Source organism: Callorhinchus milii, unplaced genomic scaffold, assembly GCF_018977255.1.
Source record: "Callorhinchus milii isolate IMCB2004 unplaced genomic scaffold, IMCB_Cmil_1.0 Scaffold5, whole genome shotgun sequence".
Taxonomy (NCBI): Eukaryota; Metazoa; Chordata; class Chondrichthyes; order Chimaeriformes; family Callorhinchidae; genus Callorhinchus; species Callorhinchus milii.
Window position 1 is genome coordinate 42,900,634 of NW_024704746.1, and position 16,581 is coordinate 42,917,214.

The window sequence follows — 16,581 nt, forward strand, 5'->3', positions numbered from 1 at the left end:
CAGTTACCCTACAGATTTCCAAATAGGAAAACTCTGCAATGACAGCTGCTGTCATTTGAACAAATAAAACTAATGTCAAACTAATGCAGAATTCAAAGATCTGCAACACCAATAACAATTTTAATTTGAATGTACTGCACACAGAATAGTGTTACATAGTACTGTACAGTGGGGGGGAGGGAAAGGAGGTGAGGGGTTGGTTGGTCGTCAAACAAGGGAGAAAGGGAGGTGGCCATAGGCATAGTTGAACAGGTAGGCCTTCAGGTAGGATTTCAAGATAAAGTGGGGGGGCAAGACGGAGGGATTGAGGCAGTGACTTCCAATAATTAGGGACGTAGTGGATAAAGGAATGGCCACTGATGGTGGTGCGAAGGGGTTGGTTTATGCACAGCAGGCCTTTATTAGCTGAGCAAAGGAGGTGGGCATTAGCAGCTCAGAGTTACGGAGGTGATAGGGCATGAAGGGATTGGTATGTATACTAATACTTTAGATTGAACAAAACAGTGCAATACAGTGTACAATTTGAACCCTTGTGCTTATAAATTATCAAACTGTCATCTCATAATCTAAATTCTACAGTAGCTCTTTTTACCAAATAAGCATCTGATTGTGACTGGTCTGTTCACATTAAAAGAACTCTATCCAGACATGTTTTCAAAGAAACTGCATGGCAGCGAAAAAACTCAGCACCCACTATATTCCATACAGAATCCAACACTTTTTTTTCTAAGTGCTTATTAATAATCTATTCAGGAACAATTTGAGATGTTTACAACAGAATTCTACAAGCGTAATAAGTAACATGAACAAATTTGCACAGGGGGCAGATAGCCTGAAAGTTGCACAGAGTTTGGTCTGGATTACAGATTCTCTTCACTATTTTCAGTGCAATTTTAAGATTTGGATCATTATTTCACTTAATGTGATTGATTATGAAAGAAACTAAATATTACGAATTATCTCAAATTCAGCTGAACAAACCATAAAACAGGTTTGATTTACAAATAGTTTCATACTTATACTTAACTAACTGTACCCGTTGAAGCTACGCTTGAACCAAAGGATCCAAAATGGAATGTAGATTTCAGTGATACCACTCACAAACCACTCAACATGCCATAAACACTGTGTATACATGTTAATCAAAACTGCCATGCATGTGGGATGAGCTTGTTTAGGTCATAGTTCATCAAGGATAGGAGATCCCCCCAAAAAAATTATGGCCATGACTCTCCTCAAGAGATTATGGGACTAGGCATATTTTTTTCGGAGGTGGAAGAGACTTAATTTTAAAAATGTAGCATTGAATTTTTTTTCACCATTCTCTTCCCACCTTCCTATTGCTCTTCCAATGTATCTCTCCAGAGGGGTGTGTGATTTCCTCTATCACTACCTTGTTGCAGAATACCATGCATTGGGGTACAGCTAGTACCTCATATTTTGGGGCTTTTTTACCTCATATTAAAGATTTTAATATAGCTCATCACCGATAATATGCCCACGACACTCCCCCCATGTAAGCTCTATCTGATTAGGTATAAATCATGTCTCTACGTCAATCGGTTATTGCGTTCTTGGCAGACAGACAGACGGACAGACACACACACACACATTTAGTCTTTATCAGTATAGATGTATCTCTCTAGAAGGGTGTGTGATCCTTGTCGTTTCTTTGTTGCAGAATACCATACATACCTTTTTGGGGGGCTTAATTAAAGCATTTTTTAAATATATTTTTTAATATAGTTCATCAACAATAAGAGATCCCGAAAAAAAAATGCCCATTGTATTGTGGGCATACGCTCCCCCTTGCAAGACCTTTCCAATGAGGAATAAATTCTGTCTCTATGTCAATCGGTTATGCGTTCTTGGAGGACACACAAACAGACATTTTGTCTTTATTAGTATAGAAGATACACACCTCTGTGTTCTTGCTTACTGATTTCTTGTTTTCCTCGTCTATCTCACGTTGTTTGCGTAGATGATTGTTGAAAATTCCTTCGTGCACAACTCGGGCACTGCGTTCCTGGCTCAAAACTCTTTGCAAATCATTTTGTTCTTCATCAAGCTGCAGATGTAAAACATACATTACAGTTTGTTCAAGAAACAAATCCAACTACCGACTTAAGGATTTAAACAGAGTTCAATGTCAACTTTTTAAGCAACAATCCTTTGAGAAGCTTTAAATACTCCGCTATTAAATCAAATGGCACAGCTTATTTACAGTGCTATACATCCATGTGCTGTGAAGTACAACCACAACAGAAGGCAATGTTTGAACCTTGCAATATAATTCATTAGGTAAAACAAGATCATTGTTTCCACCAAATCAATGCCTCAGATCCCACCACTGAATCTATACATTAATACCCCTTGTGTTTCTCCCTTTATTTTTGAGTCCCCAAGCATCTAGCCAATATGTCAAAGTCTCTGACGTGTCTTCATAATTAGTGCTGCTATCAGTGAGAGAGAGATTCATGGAAAATTATTAGCAATCAGGGCTATCCCTGTGCTTCTTTATTCTCTAAAACTAGCTCATTATCACTCAAGAAATTGATTATAATAATAATAATCCTTGCATTTGATATAGCGCTTTTCACGTCTTCTAGACGTCTCAAAGCGCTTCACAGAATAGACTGTAAAGTGAATTGACCGTATATTTGTGGGCGAAACGCGGCAGCCAATTGCGCACAGCAGTGTCCCACAAACAGTCATGGATTGAAAATGACCAATTTATTATTGTTTTGTTTTTGGAGGGATTATTATTAGGCGTGTGGAGTAAGGAAACTTGCCCAAGGTTTCGCCCTGCCTGGAATTGAACTCAGGTGTCTCGCTTGCAAGGCGAGTGCTCTATTATATAGAACACTGCCTCCCAATAGTGAATACAGTTTTATGTTTTAGATACTAGCCTTTAGTGACTTAAAAACAAGCTCTTTTTGTCATTGGTCATCATTAATCTGAAACTACTCTCTGCCACTGACCTGTTTTAGATTGCTGATTAATGTTCTCCTTTCCATCTCCAAGTTCCTCACAGTCTGCTCCAGCTCTTGTTTTGCTTCAATCTCTTTACAGTATTGTGCCTCCTTTTTCTGCACTTGTTCACGGCTCTTTTCATAAAGCATTTCAGCATTTTTACGTTTCTCCTCCTCTTGTTTTATTCGAAACCTATTTTTAAAAAAGATAGTTGTCTATAAAACCTGCATTTACTATTCAATTATTTACCATTTTTTCTTTCACCCAATTTCCAATTGGAAAGGTGGCTTAAACATGTCAATAGCAATACTAGTTCACAAAGCAGCTAATACCGAGGAAGTGGACAAAGATAGAGATGGTCAATTTCTACACTGTTACAGTGAATTATCTAACACTTCATCTTATAAGATATTAATTAATAATAATCCTTGAATTTGGCATAATCCTCCTATAATCATGTTGGGAGGAAGACCCAAAACTTTTTGCAGTATTTACTAGTATTCAGTATTCACAGTATGGAGTGACTGTGAATTTGCCTAATGATGACTGTCACCCCGACTTCAATTAAAGTTTCTTTTAGAGAATCACAGAACTAAAATGAACTGTGGTGATTGATATCCAACTAGAAAGCTTCTGCAACACACCATTTTGACAATCCTTATCTCCAAAATGATGCATAGGAGGTTTTAGCAAAGGAGGAAGCCCCTCATGTCCTTGACATTGCTAACTGTTTTTCAGTTTTCACTTGCACTTTGTTGGTTAACTGGAAGAGTATTGCAGCGGTTGTATTTACAGTTCAAACTAACATATGACCCAAATTTTACATTAGCCTTTGGGAGGTGGGCTTGGATTTCCATTCAATATTGATACCGATCCAACATTAATACAGCTAAGAAAAGCATAAGTTTGATCATACCTAAGGCTGTTAAGATCAGTCTCCCACTCCACTTTCTGATGCTCCAGCTTGGATTTCATTTCTCTAGTTTCTTCCAGTGTTTGATAGTGCTCCTTTCGCTCATTCTCCAGCTGTTTCACTTTCTCAGAAAGTAAGGAATAGCGGCTCTTTTCTCTCTCAACTGATCGCTCATACTCATACATCAGGTTTTGGATTTTTAGCAAACTTACTGAATCTGTTATTGGAAAAATTACATGAAAATATATAAACAACTTGATAATCCATTTTAATAGAGTAGTTTTAATTTAAAAACAATCAATAAAATTGCCAATCACAATAATTTGATTTCATTAGTTACTCATAGATTCAAGGCAAAACAAAATTGTGAAAATGGATTTGTTCATTCAAAAAAATAAACCTGTGTGAGATTCATTATTCGATATGGTCCAGGTTACTCAGAAATATTGTTTTTTTGTTAAATATAACAATTTGGAGTCAGCCTGGCTCAGTTGGTAGCACTCTCATCTCTCAAGCAGATGTTTGTGGGTTCGAGATCCAAATAGGGACTTTGAGCTTGCAGTCTAGACTGACATAAGGTGGCTGGGGTGTGGTTCATGGTTGAAGACTCCATATGAGACTTTCAGATGAGACTTTCACCCCAAGTTGTGTCTATGTGTTCAGGACAATAAATATCACATGACACTATTCACAAAAGAGAACAGTGTGGGAAGAAGGGTCCCACAAGTGCTGGAAGTACAACCAAAACAGAAGGCAATGTTTGAATCTTGCAACATAATTCATTTGGTAAAAGAAAATCATTGTTTCCACCAGGTCCCCTTGGTAAAGTGACATATTTGACAACTGAATGCTAAAATAGAATGTGGGAAATTCTATGGTGGCCTCAGAGTCCAGTTTCTGAGCTAGGCAGGTCCAGTACTCCAAAACACTGTAGATGACAGCAGACAGGCTGGATCATCAGCAGGACTTGGAAGGGCAGACCAGTGACTGGGGGCAGGGATTCTTCCCACTCAGCTCCCGTTAACCATGCAAGCCAAAGCCATAATGGATAGGGTAGTCCTAGCTGGGCAAGCATTGGGAAAACTTGTAAGACAGAGGTCTCAATGACAAGCCATGCGGTTTTGGCTGGTTAGACTCCATCAGTTAGCCCAACTCATACTCTGGATCCCCACCCCTTTGTTCTATGATAATAATCTATTTCATTATTTACAGAATAGAATAGTGAACTAACATCTGCCAGCTTTGCCCTTGAAGCAATGTACTGATTAAATCAATTTACAGTAGTAAATAAAGCTATCCCTTACATAAGGGAGTGGAAAGTTTGTTGCTAATTGCTGACAAGCATCCTAGGCTATCTCCCTCCCCCTAATGGTGGAACTTGGAGCTGAGCTGATTCTAAGCTGCTGGGCTTAGCAACAGAACGTCCGAATCAAGTCAACTCTGGTGCAGTTTTGATCTGGTTCCTTAAACCAAAGTCAGTGCCTTCAGGAGAGAAGAGATAAAGCTGCCAAACAAATGCAAACGTTAAGGACATTTTAAAGTTTACTTCACTCCTCCCATCAAGAAAATAGGATTAAGATTTGTTTTCCTTACCTAACTTCTCTGCACCCAGCTGTGCAATTAATAATGGAGCATTCCTATAAACCGAAGCTGGGGATTCTGAGCTATCTGCAGTAGAGTCAGAGGATTGTGTGAGATCATCCAAATCATCAGAAACAGTCACAACTCTGCTGGCCTACAAGCAGGGGGAAAAGGAAGTATATAAATGCTAGCTAAGCAGTAAAAACAAAATAACAACAGTTCATGAATTGGATGGTCTGAAAACTTCTCTCAATTGAGAATTTTTTTTTTTACATGCAAATTATCTGTACTTCCATAATTTTACAAGTTTCCAATGATTACGGGAAATTAATGATGTACTTTGTTTATATTTTGGTAATCTATTAATATTATTTGAAAACTAAAAACAAGGATGTGGAAAAGGCTCAGCATGGAATCTAAGTTAGGGTTTGATATAATTTTTACAGTACTTACAAATTGTTAAAACTCATAATTATACAGTGTATATTTGTACATTAACTATTTGTAATAAACAGTAACAACTGAAAATTAGACCTAAAAATGATACGGTGTATGAAGAATGTAAACTACAAAAAAGAAATGATTACGTAACTAAAATCAACTGCATTGTTGAATTTCGGTAGTATAGTTATAATCAAGTATAATCTTTGGTTGAAAGCAAAATTGTTTACCTTTTTAGTTGCTGTTTTCAAAACTCTAATACGAAATTGAGAAAAAAATGATGGAAAGATTATAATGGTAGAGATCATAGTACAAATAGACAAAACTATTCTGCTAAAATGTGCAACAATTCGTACATAAAAATTTTCTCATTGAATTGAAGGTGACGTCTTAGAAACTTATACCAGTTAACTAAATTTTTACAGAGTAACATTTTGAGGATGAAGGATGTTGAATGTAGAATAATACAGCCAGTAGCAACCAACCATCTGCTCTACTGGTAGACATCCCATAGGTTGATGGAAATTCTAAAGGGATTCCTTGGTTAGGAAAATATCACAAATTAAATTCCAAATATTCTGCAAAAACATTCTGGGAGTTATGAAGAAGAAACATATTGAAAGTCAGTGTTTTTACACACCCTGCTTCATCCTGAGACATTTCGCTTGGAGTGCTGTCATAAAAAGCAGATAATGAATCCCCATTCACACAGGAAGTCTGTTGAAGTGCGAGTCTTCTGTCTTTCCTTTTCAACTCTTGACCAATTTGCTTTGGCCACTGATTGTGTTGACGGTTTTCATAATCATCCTCATCTGAGCCCAACTCAATCCTTCATATAAACGCATACAAAAGTACACAATATTATGATCATCAATAAAATTACTTTCAATTGTATTAAATTATTTATGAGAGGATCGGATGAAGAAGGCCATTCAGCCCATTTGAGCTCATCCTTTAAAAATACCCACCCTAAAATAAGAAGATGCTATTTTACATGATCAAGTTCTCTTCTGAACTGACTATACAAATCTTAAATTGTGTTGCTGTTTTAAAGCACGCTAATCAAATATGCCTTCAAACTGGGAGCAGTCGGAGCATGATGGTTATGTTCCTTATAGTGGAACAGGAACAGAAAACTTAATTATTCATAACGTTACAGTACAATTACTTTGCGCAGGAATTTTGGAACCATCCAAATTAACTGTAATGTTTTTTTCGAGTTGGCTCCCATGCCTTTACACTTTAAAAAAAAGCGAATTTAACAATCATTGTTTAGAATGAAAAAACTGATTTTTTTGGAACAACTAAATGCTTGAAAATATTTTCTACAAATTTTCAGCATTATTTTTTGAATATTTCCCGTGCAAAATATAATGAGATAATAATAATAATCCTTGCATATAGCACCTTATTACGTCTTTGAGGTGTCTCAAAGTGCTTCACAGAATATACTGTAAAGTGCAGTGACTATGTATTTTTGTGGGCGAAACGCGGCAGCCAATTGCTCACAGCAATGTCCCACAAACAGTTGTGGATTGAATGAACAAATTGTTATTATAATTATTTTTTGAAGAAACCTTAACTGAACAAGGCCCAACATTAAACATGCATTAAGAAGCAATACTCACCCTTTGAAAATGTTTTGTTTTTTTATTCTCTCTTTAAGAAAGCTTTCTCTTTGCCGCTCTTCATTTATTCTGAAAATTAAACTGGTATTCTGCTGTTTAGGTCTGTCTCCATCCTTACCAACTTGTTCTTTTAGCAATTTTGGCTCTGTTCTTTGGTTTACTTTCTCATGGATGATTTTCTCAGCTACTTGTTTCACCTGCAGATGTTGACTGCCCTCATATTTTCCTGCTAACTCAGTAAGTTTCATTTCATCAAGTTGGTTTCTTTCCCTATTCTGGAGATTCTTTCTTTTTTCTTCTTCAACCTAAAAAAAACATTATCCAAAATGGGACTAATCAGGTCAATGAATCAATTATTTAACAATGCATTTCCTTCATTATAATTATATTCAAATTGCATCAATTTCATTTGCTTTGGTTATAAACCTGTAATCCTGAAAAAGGGTCATACAATTTGTCTAAAACACTGCTTCAGATGATAATCTCAGTACAAATGATATGCAACACCAATGAAAGCAAGTATGCATTGGATTGTCACATCTGACAATTGCAAACCTTTTACGATGTTTACCAATTTTATGCAAATACTAGTCCGTGCCTTCAAAAGCAGTTGGAATGAGGAAAATGGTTCAGGCAAGACAGGATCACTCGCAAACATAAGGGAGGATAACAGGGAAACCTCTACCTCTTTCTGTAGCTGTGCTTTCTTTTTCTCCAAAGCCAGGAATACTACTTTTAGCATTCCTACCTCATTTTTAAACCTCTGCACATCTTCCTCTAGTTCTTCATCGGAGTATGGTTTAGAAGCAATGACGGGGGGCTTTCTTGGGCTGTACTCCAAATCATCTATTAGTGTCTCAGGAGTTTTGGCATCAGGGTGTGGAAAGTCCTCGTGCTCAGGAGTTTTGACATTCTGGGGCAGTAAACCCCTGGCCATAATGTTATCTTGTAGTTCACAGCCTTCACCTTTTGTTGGTGTAAACCCAACCAATTTGATTTTGTTCAACAAATGTGTGTTTTCTAAAGGAGAAGGATTTTCATCATCAGAACAAATATTTTTATTTGAACCAGAATGCACTTGTAGTGAACCATCATTGCCTCCATCAGAGTCTAAATCAGTAACATAACCAGCTATATCAGTCCCTCCCTCTTTGGGAAAATATATTTCTGTTTCTTTTACAAGATCTTCCTTAACTGTCTCCCACTGCAACTCCTTTGACACTGCATTTCCTGCAGGTGGAAAAGGAGGCATGTCATCGCTATCTTCTTTTGTTTTTAATTCAGGCAGTTTCTGTGGTTCTAAGGATATTTGCGGCTTATTTCCAACATCTGTAGCCTTTGAACTAAAATCTTCTGTAATTGATTCCTGTTGCTCTGGAATTGGCTGAAGTATTCTGCCTTCATTGTCACAGACATCATATTCTTCTGATGGTTGCTCCAAAGCAGTATCTTCATTTTTCTTATGAAATAAAATTTCATCAGATTCGCTGCTTGAATCTCCTCCAGAATTGTCCTCTGCATCTCCCACAGCACTTACTTTGTTCTGTCGAATTTCTTCAAAACTTTGCCTTAACTCAGCTGTAAGGGATTTCAAATGTGAAGCTATTTCTCTTTTCTCCTTTTCAACCCAGACTTTTTCATATCGCTCCTCCAAGAGCATCCCACTCTTTTCATTGGTCTCCACCACCTCAGCAGATTTCTCACTACTGTCAAAATCAGGATCCTCATTCAAGTCTATTTCGTTTTCCTTCTGCTGTGAAAGTAAAATGTCTGCCACACCAGTTTTGTTTGCAGATGGTGGGCATTCATTTGACACTGTGTCATTCACTCTGGTCGTTTCAAATATGTGTTTATCCTTAGGAAAGCATGTGGACAATAGGTAAAGAGAAATCAGGCATCAAAATCAACAAAGAGAAGCACACCTTGGAACAAACAGAAATATGAAGCATTTTTAACAAAACATCAGAGTAATTAATGAAAATTGTCCCACATAATTAAGCCAATTTTTTCTTCTGTTACCTTTATATGATTGTTGGTAGAATATCAGATTTAGAAGAAAATTATAAAGCTGCCTTTTCTGCACCATTTCATACTAAATATAGTCCTATTTTATATCTCCTCAACTCGCTAATTGTTACAAGATAATAGTGCAGTACCACCATGGTACCACAGAAGACATAGCCTTATATAATGTTAAGTCCTCCTAGAATAAAATTACCATGGAATTTCAGCATTTTTAAATAAATTGAATTAAACTTCAGGGTGACATAATATACTGAACAGTCACCAATTAATGTCAAAACTATTTCAGATAACGTTTTAAACATATATAAAATTTAATACATAACAGGCAAAAGCTGGATACTATTTGTATCCCACTTCCAAGGTTTAATGCAGTAGAAACAGTCACTGAATCAGTGCTTCATGCTCCAAACAAACCTCTGTACTATAATTTATTTTGTAATGCACTATCACTAACACATTTATGGCTACCACTGGCTAAATTACAGGACATCATTGATCTTTGTGAGAATTTGACAAGAGTGTTGGACCACGGCATCAGACCATTTATCGCTGGTTGCCAGCCTGGAGAGAGTTGTCTCTCTCCTGCCATTTGAAGTCACCCATGACTGCCACCAAAACAAAATTCAGAACCACACCAGTGCCTCATTTTATGCATCATCCACAGCCAGAATAGTAAGTATGCTCATAAGGGCAATAAAACAAAACATTACAATAATTCTGAAAATGCTTCAACACAGCACTCTGAAACAGAAATTGAGATGGGTAGTTTAGAGAATATAAACTAGTTGTGTCACAGGCAACATAGCTCACTTATGTGTGTGAGTTATAATTCTGTTGTCATTTGATGGTTTATATTCCACAAAACACTAGTCATATGTACATTTTCTAAATAACTCATTTGTTACTTGCGAGGTATGTGCCCTTCCTCACTAATGGCCTAAAATTGTATTCAGCCTTTTTGGAGGATTGTTTTTGTCAAATTTGTATGATCACTCCTTTTTTTTAAAAAAGGCAATCAAATTAAAAAAAAACACAATTGGCAGTAAACAGCAACGGACAGGAAGGAGACACTGCTGGAAACCATTATTGCCTCACCTTCTTCCTTTCCCAGTCACACTTCTCCTCATCATCGTCTTCTTCCTCTGATAAAGGCATTTTCGGCTCAGTTTCTGAAGACATATTTACAAAATTAATACCAACAGATTCAAAGGAGCATTGTGCAAACATAAAAGTTGTATTATGTCTCATTAACTCCAACTGTACAAAACATGCTTCTTTTTGTTGTTCTATATTAAGTGATCATGAATTTTTTTTTGAAATTTTTCTTTCACCTCATAAAGGTAAGCTTGTCCTCCAGTATCTAAAGGCATCAGAACTAAACACAATCGGCTCCCCACTCAATGTCAACACAAGCAGAATTTCCAGCAGGAGTCACCGGACAGCTAAATCAGCAGTACAATGACTGTGTTTCAAATTGTAGCTTTGATTCATAAATGCATTCATCTATCAATGCAGGGAAGATGTAGAAGTGACATCTATGATCAGCAATGTCACAGAATTCATGACATTAAATGCAGTAAATGGGACTGAACTAATTTTCAAGAATAACAAAGATCAAAACAGAACGTTTTGGAAACTCAATTGTTATTCCTAATGAGAATGTCTGGCCAAGTCTGCGCATGTCATTTGAGTTTCCAGTATTTTTCACCTTGAGGGCCAGAAGCTTGAATTGTTGTTTTCGCAACACTGTGCACTTCAGGTGTAATTTTTCCTAAGGGAAGATTTGTCTCTTCTGAATCCCAATCAGTTTCTAAATTGAAAGAAATATAGTAAATGAATGAAACATTGCTTTACGTTCCTTCCATTACATAAGACTGTGTTCACTGCAGCAGCTGGCATTTCTAACCCCAATACGGATACCAATTGCTTCAAATTATGGCTGTAGAACTAACTGAATTAACTTTATATAAAAAAAATGCCTCCGAATGAGGTAGGAAACCTCACTTAGAGGAATCCTATTGAATGGGATGTCGTGAATTTTACAACATGCCAAATGGAAAGTAAACAGGACGATTTGAGGAATTTAATCAATAACAGACGCAAAAACATTGGGAGTCATTCAAACTACAATTAGATTGGCGATTTATGCCTCTTTAATGTTACATTGGCAGTGACAAATCAATGCTGTCCACATTAAATAGTGAAATATAAATCCAGCCTAGAATATTAAACTCACGATGCTACTAAAATTCTATAATAAATTTCAGTACAAAATGTTACTTTAGAAGCTTCAATAACCTATAATGAAACATGCGCCTGTGTTTTATCTTAAGTCCATAACATGGAACACTACTGAATTAAACTTGGTTCAAAGAAAGGGACATTTGCAGGGTTTTTAGTCCATTGGCCAATTGTAGAAACTAACATTTGAGCTTAAACCCATGTACCCAATATACCCATCAACAAAACTACACTTCAAAAAAGAGAATATACATCATAAACATAAATGTTTCAGGTAAAACCTGTGTCAATTACCTTCTATAACTCCTGCATCACCTTTGCCAAACTCTACAATTAAATATAGAACAGAAAGTAAACAAAGAAATCAAAATATTCTGCATAATTTTCTTTGATATACAAAGAGACATCAACAAACTCAAGGATGATCATTTTTCATACCTGATTTATGTTTATCTACCGCAATCTTTGGTGAAGGCATCTTGAAAGAGAGAAAATCAGTCACAAAACTACTGTCAGATTAGTCTTTAGCTGCGTAATAAGTGTACAGATTTTTAAACTGTTTTCATTTTCCAACCAAATAGATTTTAGAATTGAAAAAACTGCTTTCCAACACATTTTTTAAAATGTTACCTGTGCTGCAGCAATCCCCTCTGGTGATTCTATAGAGAAGACAGAATGCAAAATTAATTTCTCTACCTAAATAAAAAAAGTATTTTGATTAGCTTATGGTTTGCACATGCATATTAGTTCATTATGATCTCTGAGACTGCTGCTAGCATGCATATTTCCCAGCACTAATGACAATGTCCAGGACAACCTGGTTAAAAACGTACCCATGGCAACCCAAATAAAAATGTAAATAAGTACCATAAGGTGTTTGCAGGGTCACATGAGAAGCAGCAGAAGAAACAGAACCTGTGAGTGTTAAGCATATGTAGGATTTATTAGATTGATTTCTCATCATGCACCAAAGGCAGGTTAATGGACAAGAAAATGAATAGTGTTTTTTGTTGTCATGCTGCTCAAGAGGTGTTACCCTGAGCAAGTAGAACAAATGACATCATACCCAGGCTTAATTGCCTAACTACACTCCTTGGTCCTTCTAGATTAGACATCCTACTGTCTCTTGATCCCCTCAAGAAGGAAGGAATGTAAAACCCATCTGAGGAAGAAATAGAAGGTCACAAGCCTTCACCAGAAGCTCTGTTTTTAAACCAAAAAACAATAATGAGCCGTCTAAAACATATCAGCCCGCAACACTGGGTTTGAAATATTCCATTAATGAAATATTTGAGATGTTGTATTGGGTTTTCTTTTGACGTTTTAATGATGTTTGGTTCATTTAAAATGTTGCTGCATAAGATACAGAAGGTATCTTATTACAAAGGTATCTTATTACAAAGCAGTAATTGAATTAAAGAGCAATGACCATAACGTCCAAATACAGGCTGTTTACAAAATCAAACTTGCTGCAAGGAAGATGAATGTAGTTCTGAAAATAATAATAATAATCCTTTGCATTTGATATACCACTTTAGCATATCATCGCAACGTCATAAATCGCTTCACAGGATAGACTGTAAAGTGGATTGACTGTACTTTTGGGAAAAACACAGAAGTCAGTTTGCACACAGGCAAAGTGAAAAAGCTAAAACAAAAGTAACATAACAAGCATATCATTACCAATTATTTTCTTTGCAGCATTTAGGGTACAATCTTGTATGTTATTCAATTTAAACAAATGAGCAATTCGTCATCCACTTTGGATAATACTATAAAAGATATTTTTAAAAACCTCAAAAACAGCATTGTTCTTCCCTGTTAAGTTCCTTTGCAATTCTTATCAACTATATCTTAATCTCTGGGTAAGATTTTTTTTAAATTGTCACTATCAGAAGTTTGTGTGGTATCTTGAACGGTGGAGAAAGTTGGGCATTGGTCATCATCTATCCTCTAGAAGAGATTAACCATTGTGGCAAAATATTTTTAAAATTTGTATACATTTTCCATCTCTCAGGGAGAAAGAATGCACAACTGTAATTTCATACTTTACAAGATATCAAATGTCATTACCATCATCCTGATTCTCAAGAATGCTGTTCATTTTTATTTGGTCCTTTGCAGAAGATGAAGCACTGGATTTCTTCTTCAGACTTTCTGTAATAGACTAATATACAATAACATTTAGACCGGAAGCACTTTACAAAGTAGAACATTTAAATACTTCAATATAACTAGAGTTGTACATGTTAATTGTTAATAAAATAGAGTAGTACACAAAAGGTGTGCAATTACAGATACCATGATGGTACAGCATATTGGAATTCTAATGCAGTCAGCTGGCAATAATAATATTATTAATTATTAGTAGTAATAATATTGCATTTGATTCAGTGTTTAATCACATCATTGTGATGTGTTAAAGCTCATCAAATGATACACTTTAAGTGCTTTGGGTTAATGTAACTAAACAAGATAAACATGTTAAGCATACCTCAGAATCCCAAGGCGATTCAATGTCCTCTTCACCATCTATCTCCTCTAAACCCAATTCTGACATCAGATCTACATTTTACAGATTTAAGAAATAGTCCAATGATAAAAGTTACACAAACACACACAAGAGTTATCCGTTATTATTTTCATAAAGTACTCAAAGCTAGGAGTATAGTCAATAAGGAAAGCATTAACTATCCAGTGTTGTTTGCTTGGACTGCATGTCTGTTACTGGAAGCAAGACTGTGGTATTGCTTATTGGTGACATGTTAATTGAAACAAATACACAATTTCAACAAAATTGGGCAGCAAGCACTTGATTGAATTCTTTGGAAAGGGCCTGCTGTGTTCTTCGGAAACGACCTACTCAATTAGAGTGATGATAGTGCTGTGCCAATTGATCAAACCTGATTTAGCAGAATGCACAGTGCTTTCAATTGCCCTCTGTGACCCCGAATGTGAAACTCAATGTCTTGGTTATATAGTTGCTTCAGCAACTGAGGTAATTCTGGTGACATCAATCAGAGCACCATATGCATTTGCATTCAGCAGGTAACTGACACCCGGTATGAAAGGCTAGCATGTTCATCTATTTTGCTGGGGAAATTGAAAGTCAGCTAGCCAGACATAGAATATTCATGGTTATCCCAAGATCTGGCTGTTGAAGCTTTACCCATTGTAATATAGATGTCATTATAATGATAATTGTTTCATTTGAAATAGCTCCTTATCACATCGTAGAGACACCTCAAAGCGTTTCACACTGTAAAGTGGATTGACTATGAGTTTTGCGGATGAAACGTGTCAGCCCAATTACGCACAGCAATGTCTCACAAACACCCGTTCAGTGAGTGACTGATTTTAATTGGGGGATTTGTTGGCCAAGACACCAGGAGAAACTCCCTTCTCTTTTTGAATAGGGCACAATGCAGGAACCGCATTGAGACACATGGCCAGATGACAGGGAATCTAAAACATCTAAATTTTTCCTCCTGTTGAATGAATGGCTGCATCAGGTAAATAGACAAAATAATAATACCTGCATTTGATATAGCACCTCATCACATCTTCGAGGTGTCTCAAAGCGCTTCACAGAATATACTGTAAAGTGGATTGACTGTGTATTTTGAGGGAGATTAAGTGACCAAATTATTATTATTTTTTTGAAGGAATTATTACCCCCGGAAAAGCAATCCGCCAATTGACTAACAACCAGGTACCAACTTACTGCTAGGTAAACAGAAGTGTGTGGAGTAAGGAAACCTGCCTTAGGTTTCGTCCTGCCTGGGAATGGAACCCAGGTCCACTCAATTGTGAGGTGAGTGCTCTAACCACTATGCTACAGGACTCCAGAATATGGGAGAAAGTACATCATATTTAATTGTAACCTCAGCATAAAATGAAATGCAGATACCTCTTTGGACTTTTTGGTGGGAAGCCTCCTTTTCCTGTTGAATAATATTGGAAATTGTATTCTGAATAACAGGTTCCTTTGTTGTATCTCTAAACTTTCCTACATGCTGTTCCTCCACCTCCTCTTCTTCATCTGAGGATCCGTCTTGTACTCTGTCCTGTACAAGATGAAGCAGTTCAAAAAAATAACTAGCCACAAAGCATAGCAAAAATATGGAATTATTTCAGAAACTTTTCGAAAGATGCAAAATACAAAATCTGTCCAAAGATATTTTAAAATATATTTTAAAAATATATTTTAAAAATTTCCCTGATTTCTCATTTAATTAATTAATAAAACCGCAATCCAATAATGAAAAGTAGAAGAAAAATCAGGGAAGAGAAATATTTGACTCAGCAAATCTGACCCCTTTAACACATTATTTGTCATTTGTTGGATTTGAACTAACTACTGGAAAGTGGCCACTCTAGTAGGACTATGAATCTATGTCAGGAGAGAAAAGGCAAAAAATATGCATTCAACAATATAACACAAATGATTCTTATTGCAAGGGAAAGGGAACATACATCACAATATCTTAAAAAAACTAAACAGATAATATCCTTCCAAATATTAGTAGATGTCAAGTTAATACCAATTTATAAATTAACCAAATATTCATGCACAATTTCTGGTTTAATCAATAAACAAATCAATGAAATTGTAAAAATGCCAAAAGATATTCTAATCTAAATAATTAAATGGTAATAGATGTGATGACTGTGTTTAATCATGTCTCATTCAATAACATGTTCTTCAGAGAAAGGATATTGCCTCTAACTTTTAACTTGCACAAGAAACATCTAAGGATACACATAAATAAGGGAAAT

At 36.1% G+C, this 16,581-nt stretch overlaps 1 protein-coding gene across 8 annotated transcripts in view; it reads right to left on the reverse strand.

The window, feature by feature from the left end:
* The window catches only part of si:ch211-272n13.3 (ankyrin repeat domain-containing protein 26), a 64,630-nt gene that overhangs the window by 27,896 nt on the left and 20,153 nt on the right, over positions 1–16,581 (reverse strand). For 6 of the 8 annotated variants that reach the window (XM_042334802.1, XM_042334799.1, XM_042334801.1 and 3 more), the window contains 16 exons: positions 15,713–15,869; positions 14,297–14,367; positions 13,876–13,969; positions 12,869–12,964; positions 12,433–12,461; positions 12,241–12,280; positions 12,097–12,129; positions 11,270–11,371; positions 10,657–10,730; positions 7,537–7,841; positions 6,549–6,737; positions 6,139–6,163; positions 5,480–5,621; positions 3,890–4,103; positions 2,982–3,165; positions 1,922–2,068 (listed from right to left, as the gene is read on the reverse strand). In XM_042334802.1, coding sequence (XP_042190736.1) covers positions 1,922–2,068; positions 2,982–3,165; positions 3,890–4,103; positions 5,480–5,621; positions 6,139–6,163; positions 6,549–6,737; positions 7,537–7,841; positions 10,657–10,730; positions 11,270–11,371; positions 12,097–12,129; positions 12,241–12,280; positions 12,433–12,461; positions 12,869–12,964; positions 13,876–13,969; positions 14,297–14,367; positions 15,713–15,869 — 1,902 coding nt within the window. Of the gene's footprint in view, positions 1–1,921; positions 2,069–2,981; positions 3,166–3,889; positions 4,104–5,479; positions 5,622–6,138; positions 6,164–6,548; positions 6,738–7,536; positions 7,842–10,656; positions 10,731–11,269; positions 11,372–12,096; positions 12,130–12,240; positions 12,281–12,432; positions 12,462–12,669; positions 12,718–12,868; positions 12,965–13,875; positions 13,970–14,296; positions 14,368–15,712; positions 15,870–16,581 lie in introns of all 8 variants that reach the window. The other 2 variants (XM_042334800.1, XM_042334803.1) reach the window with 2 other exon arrangements.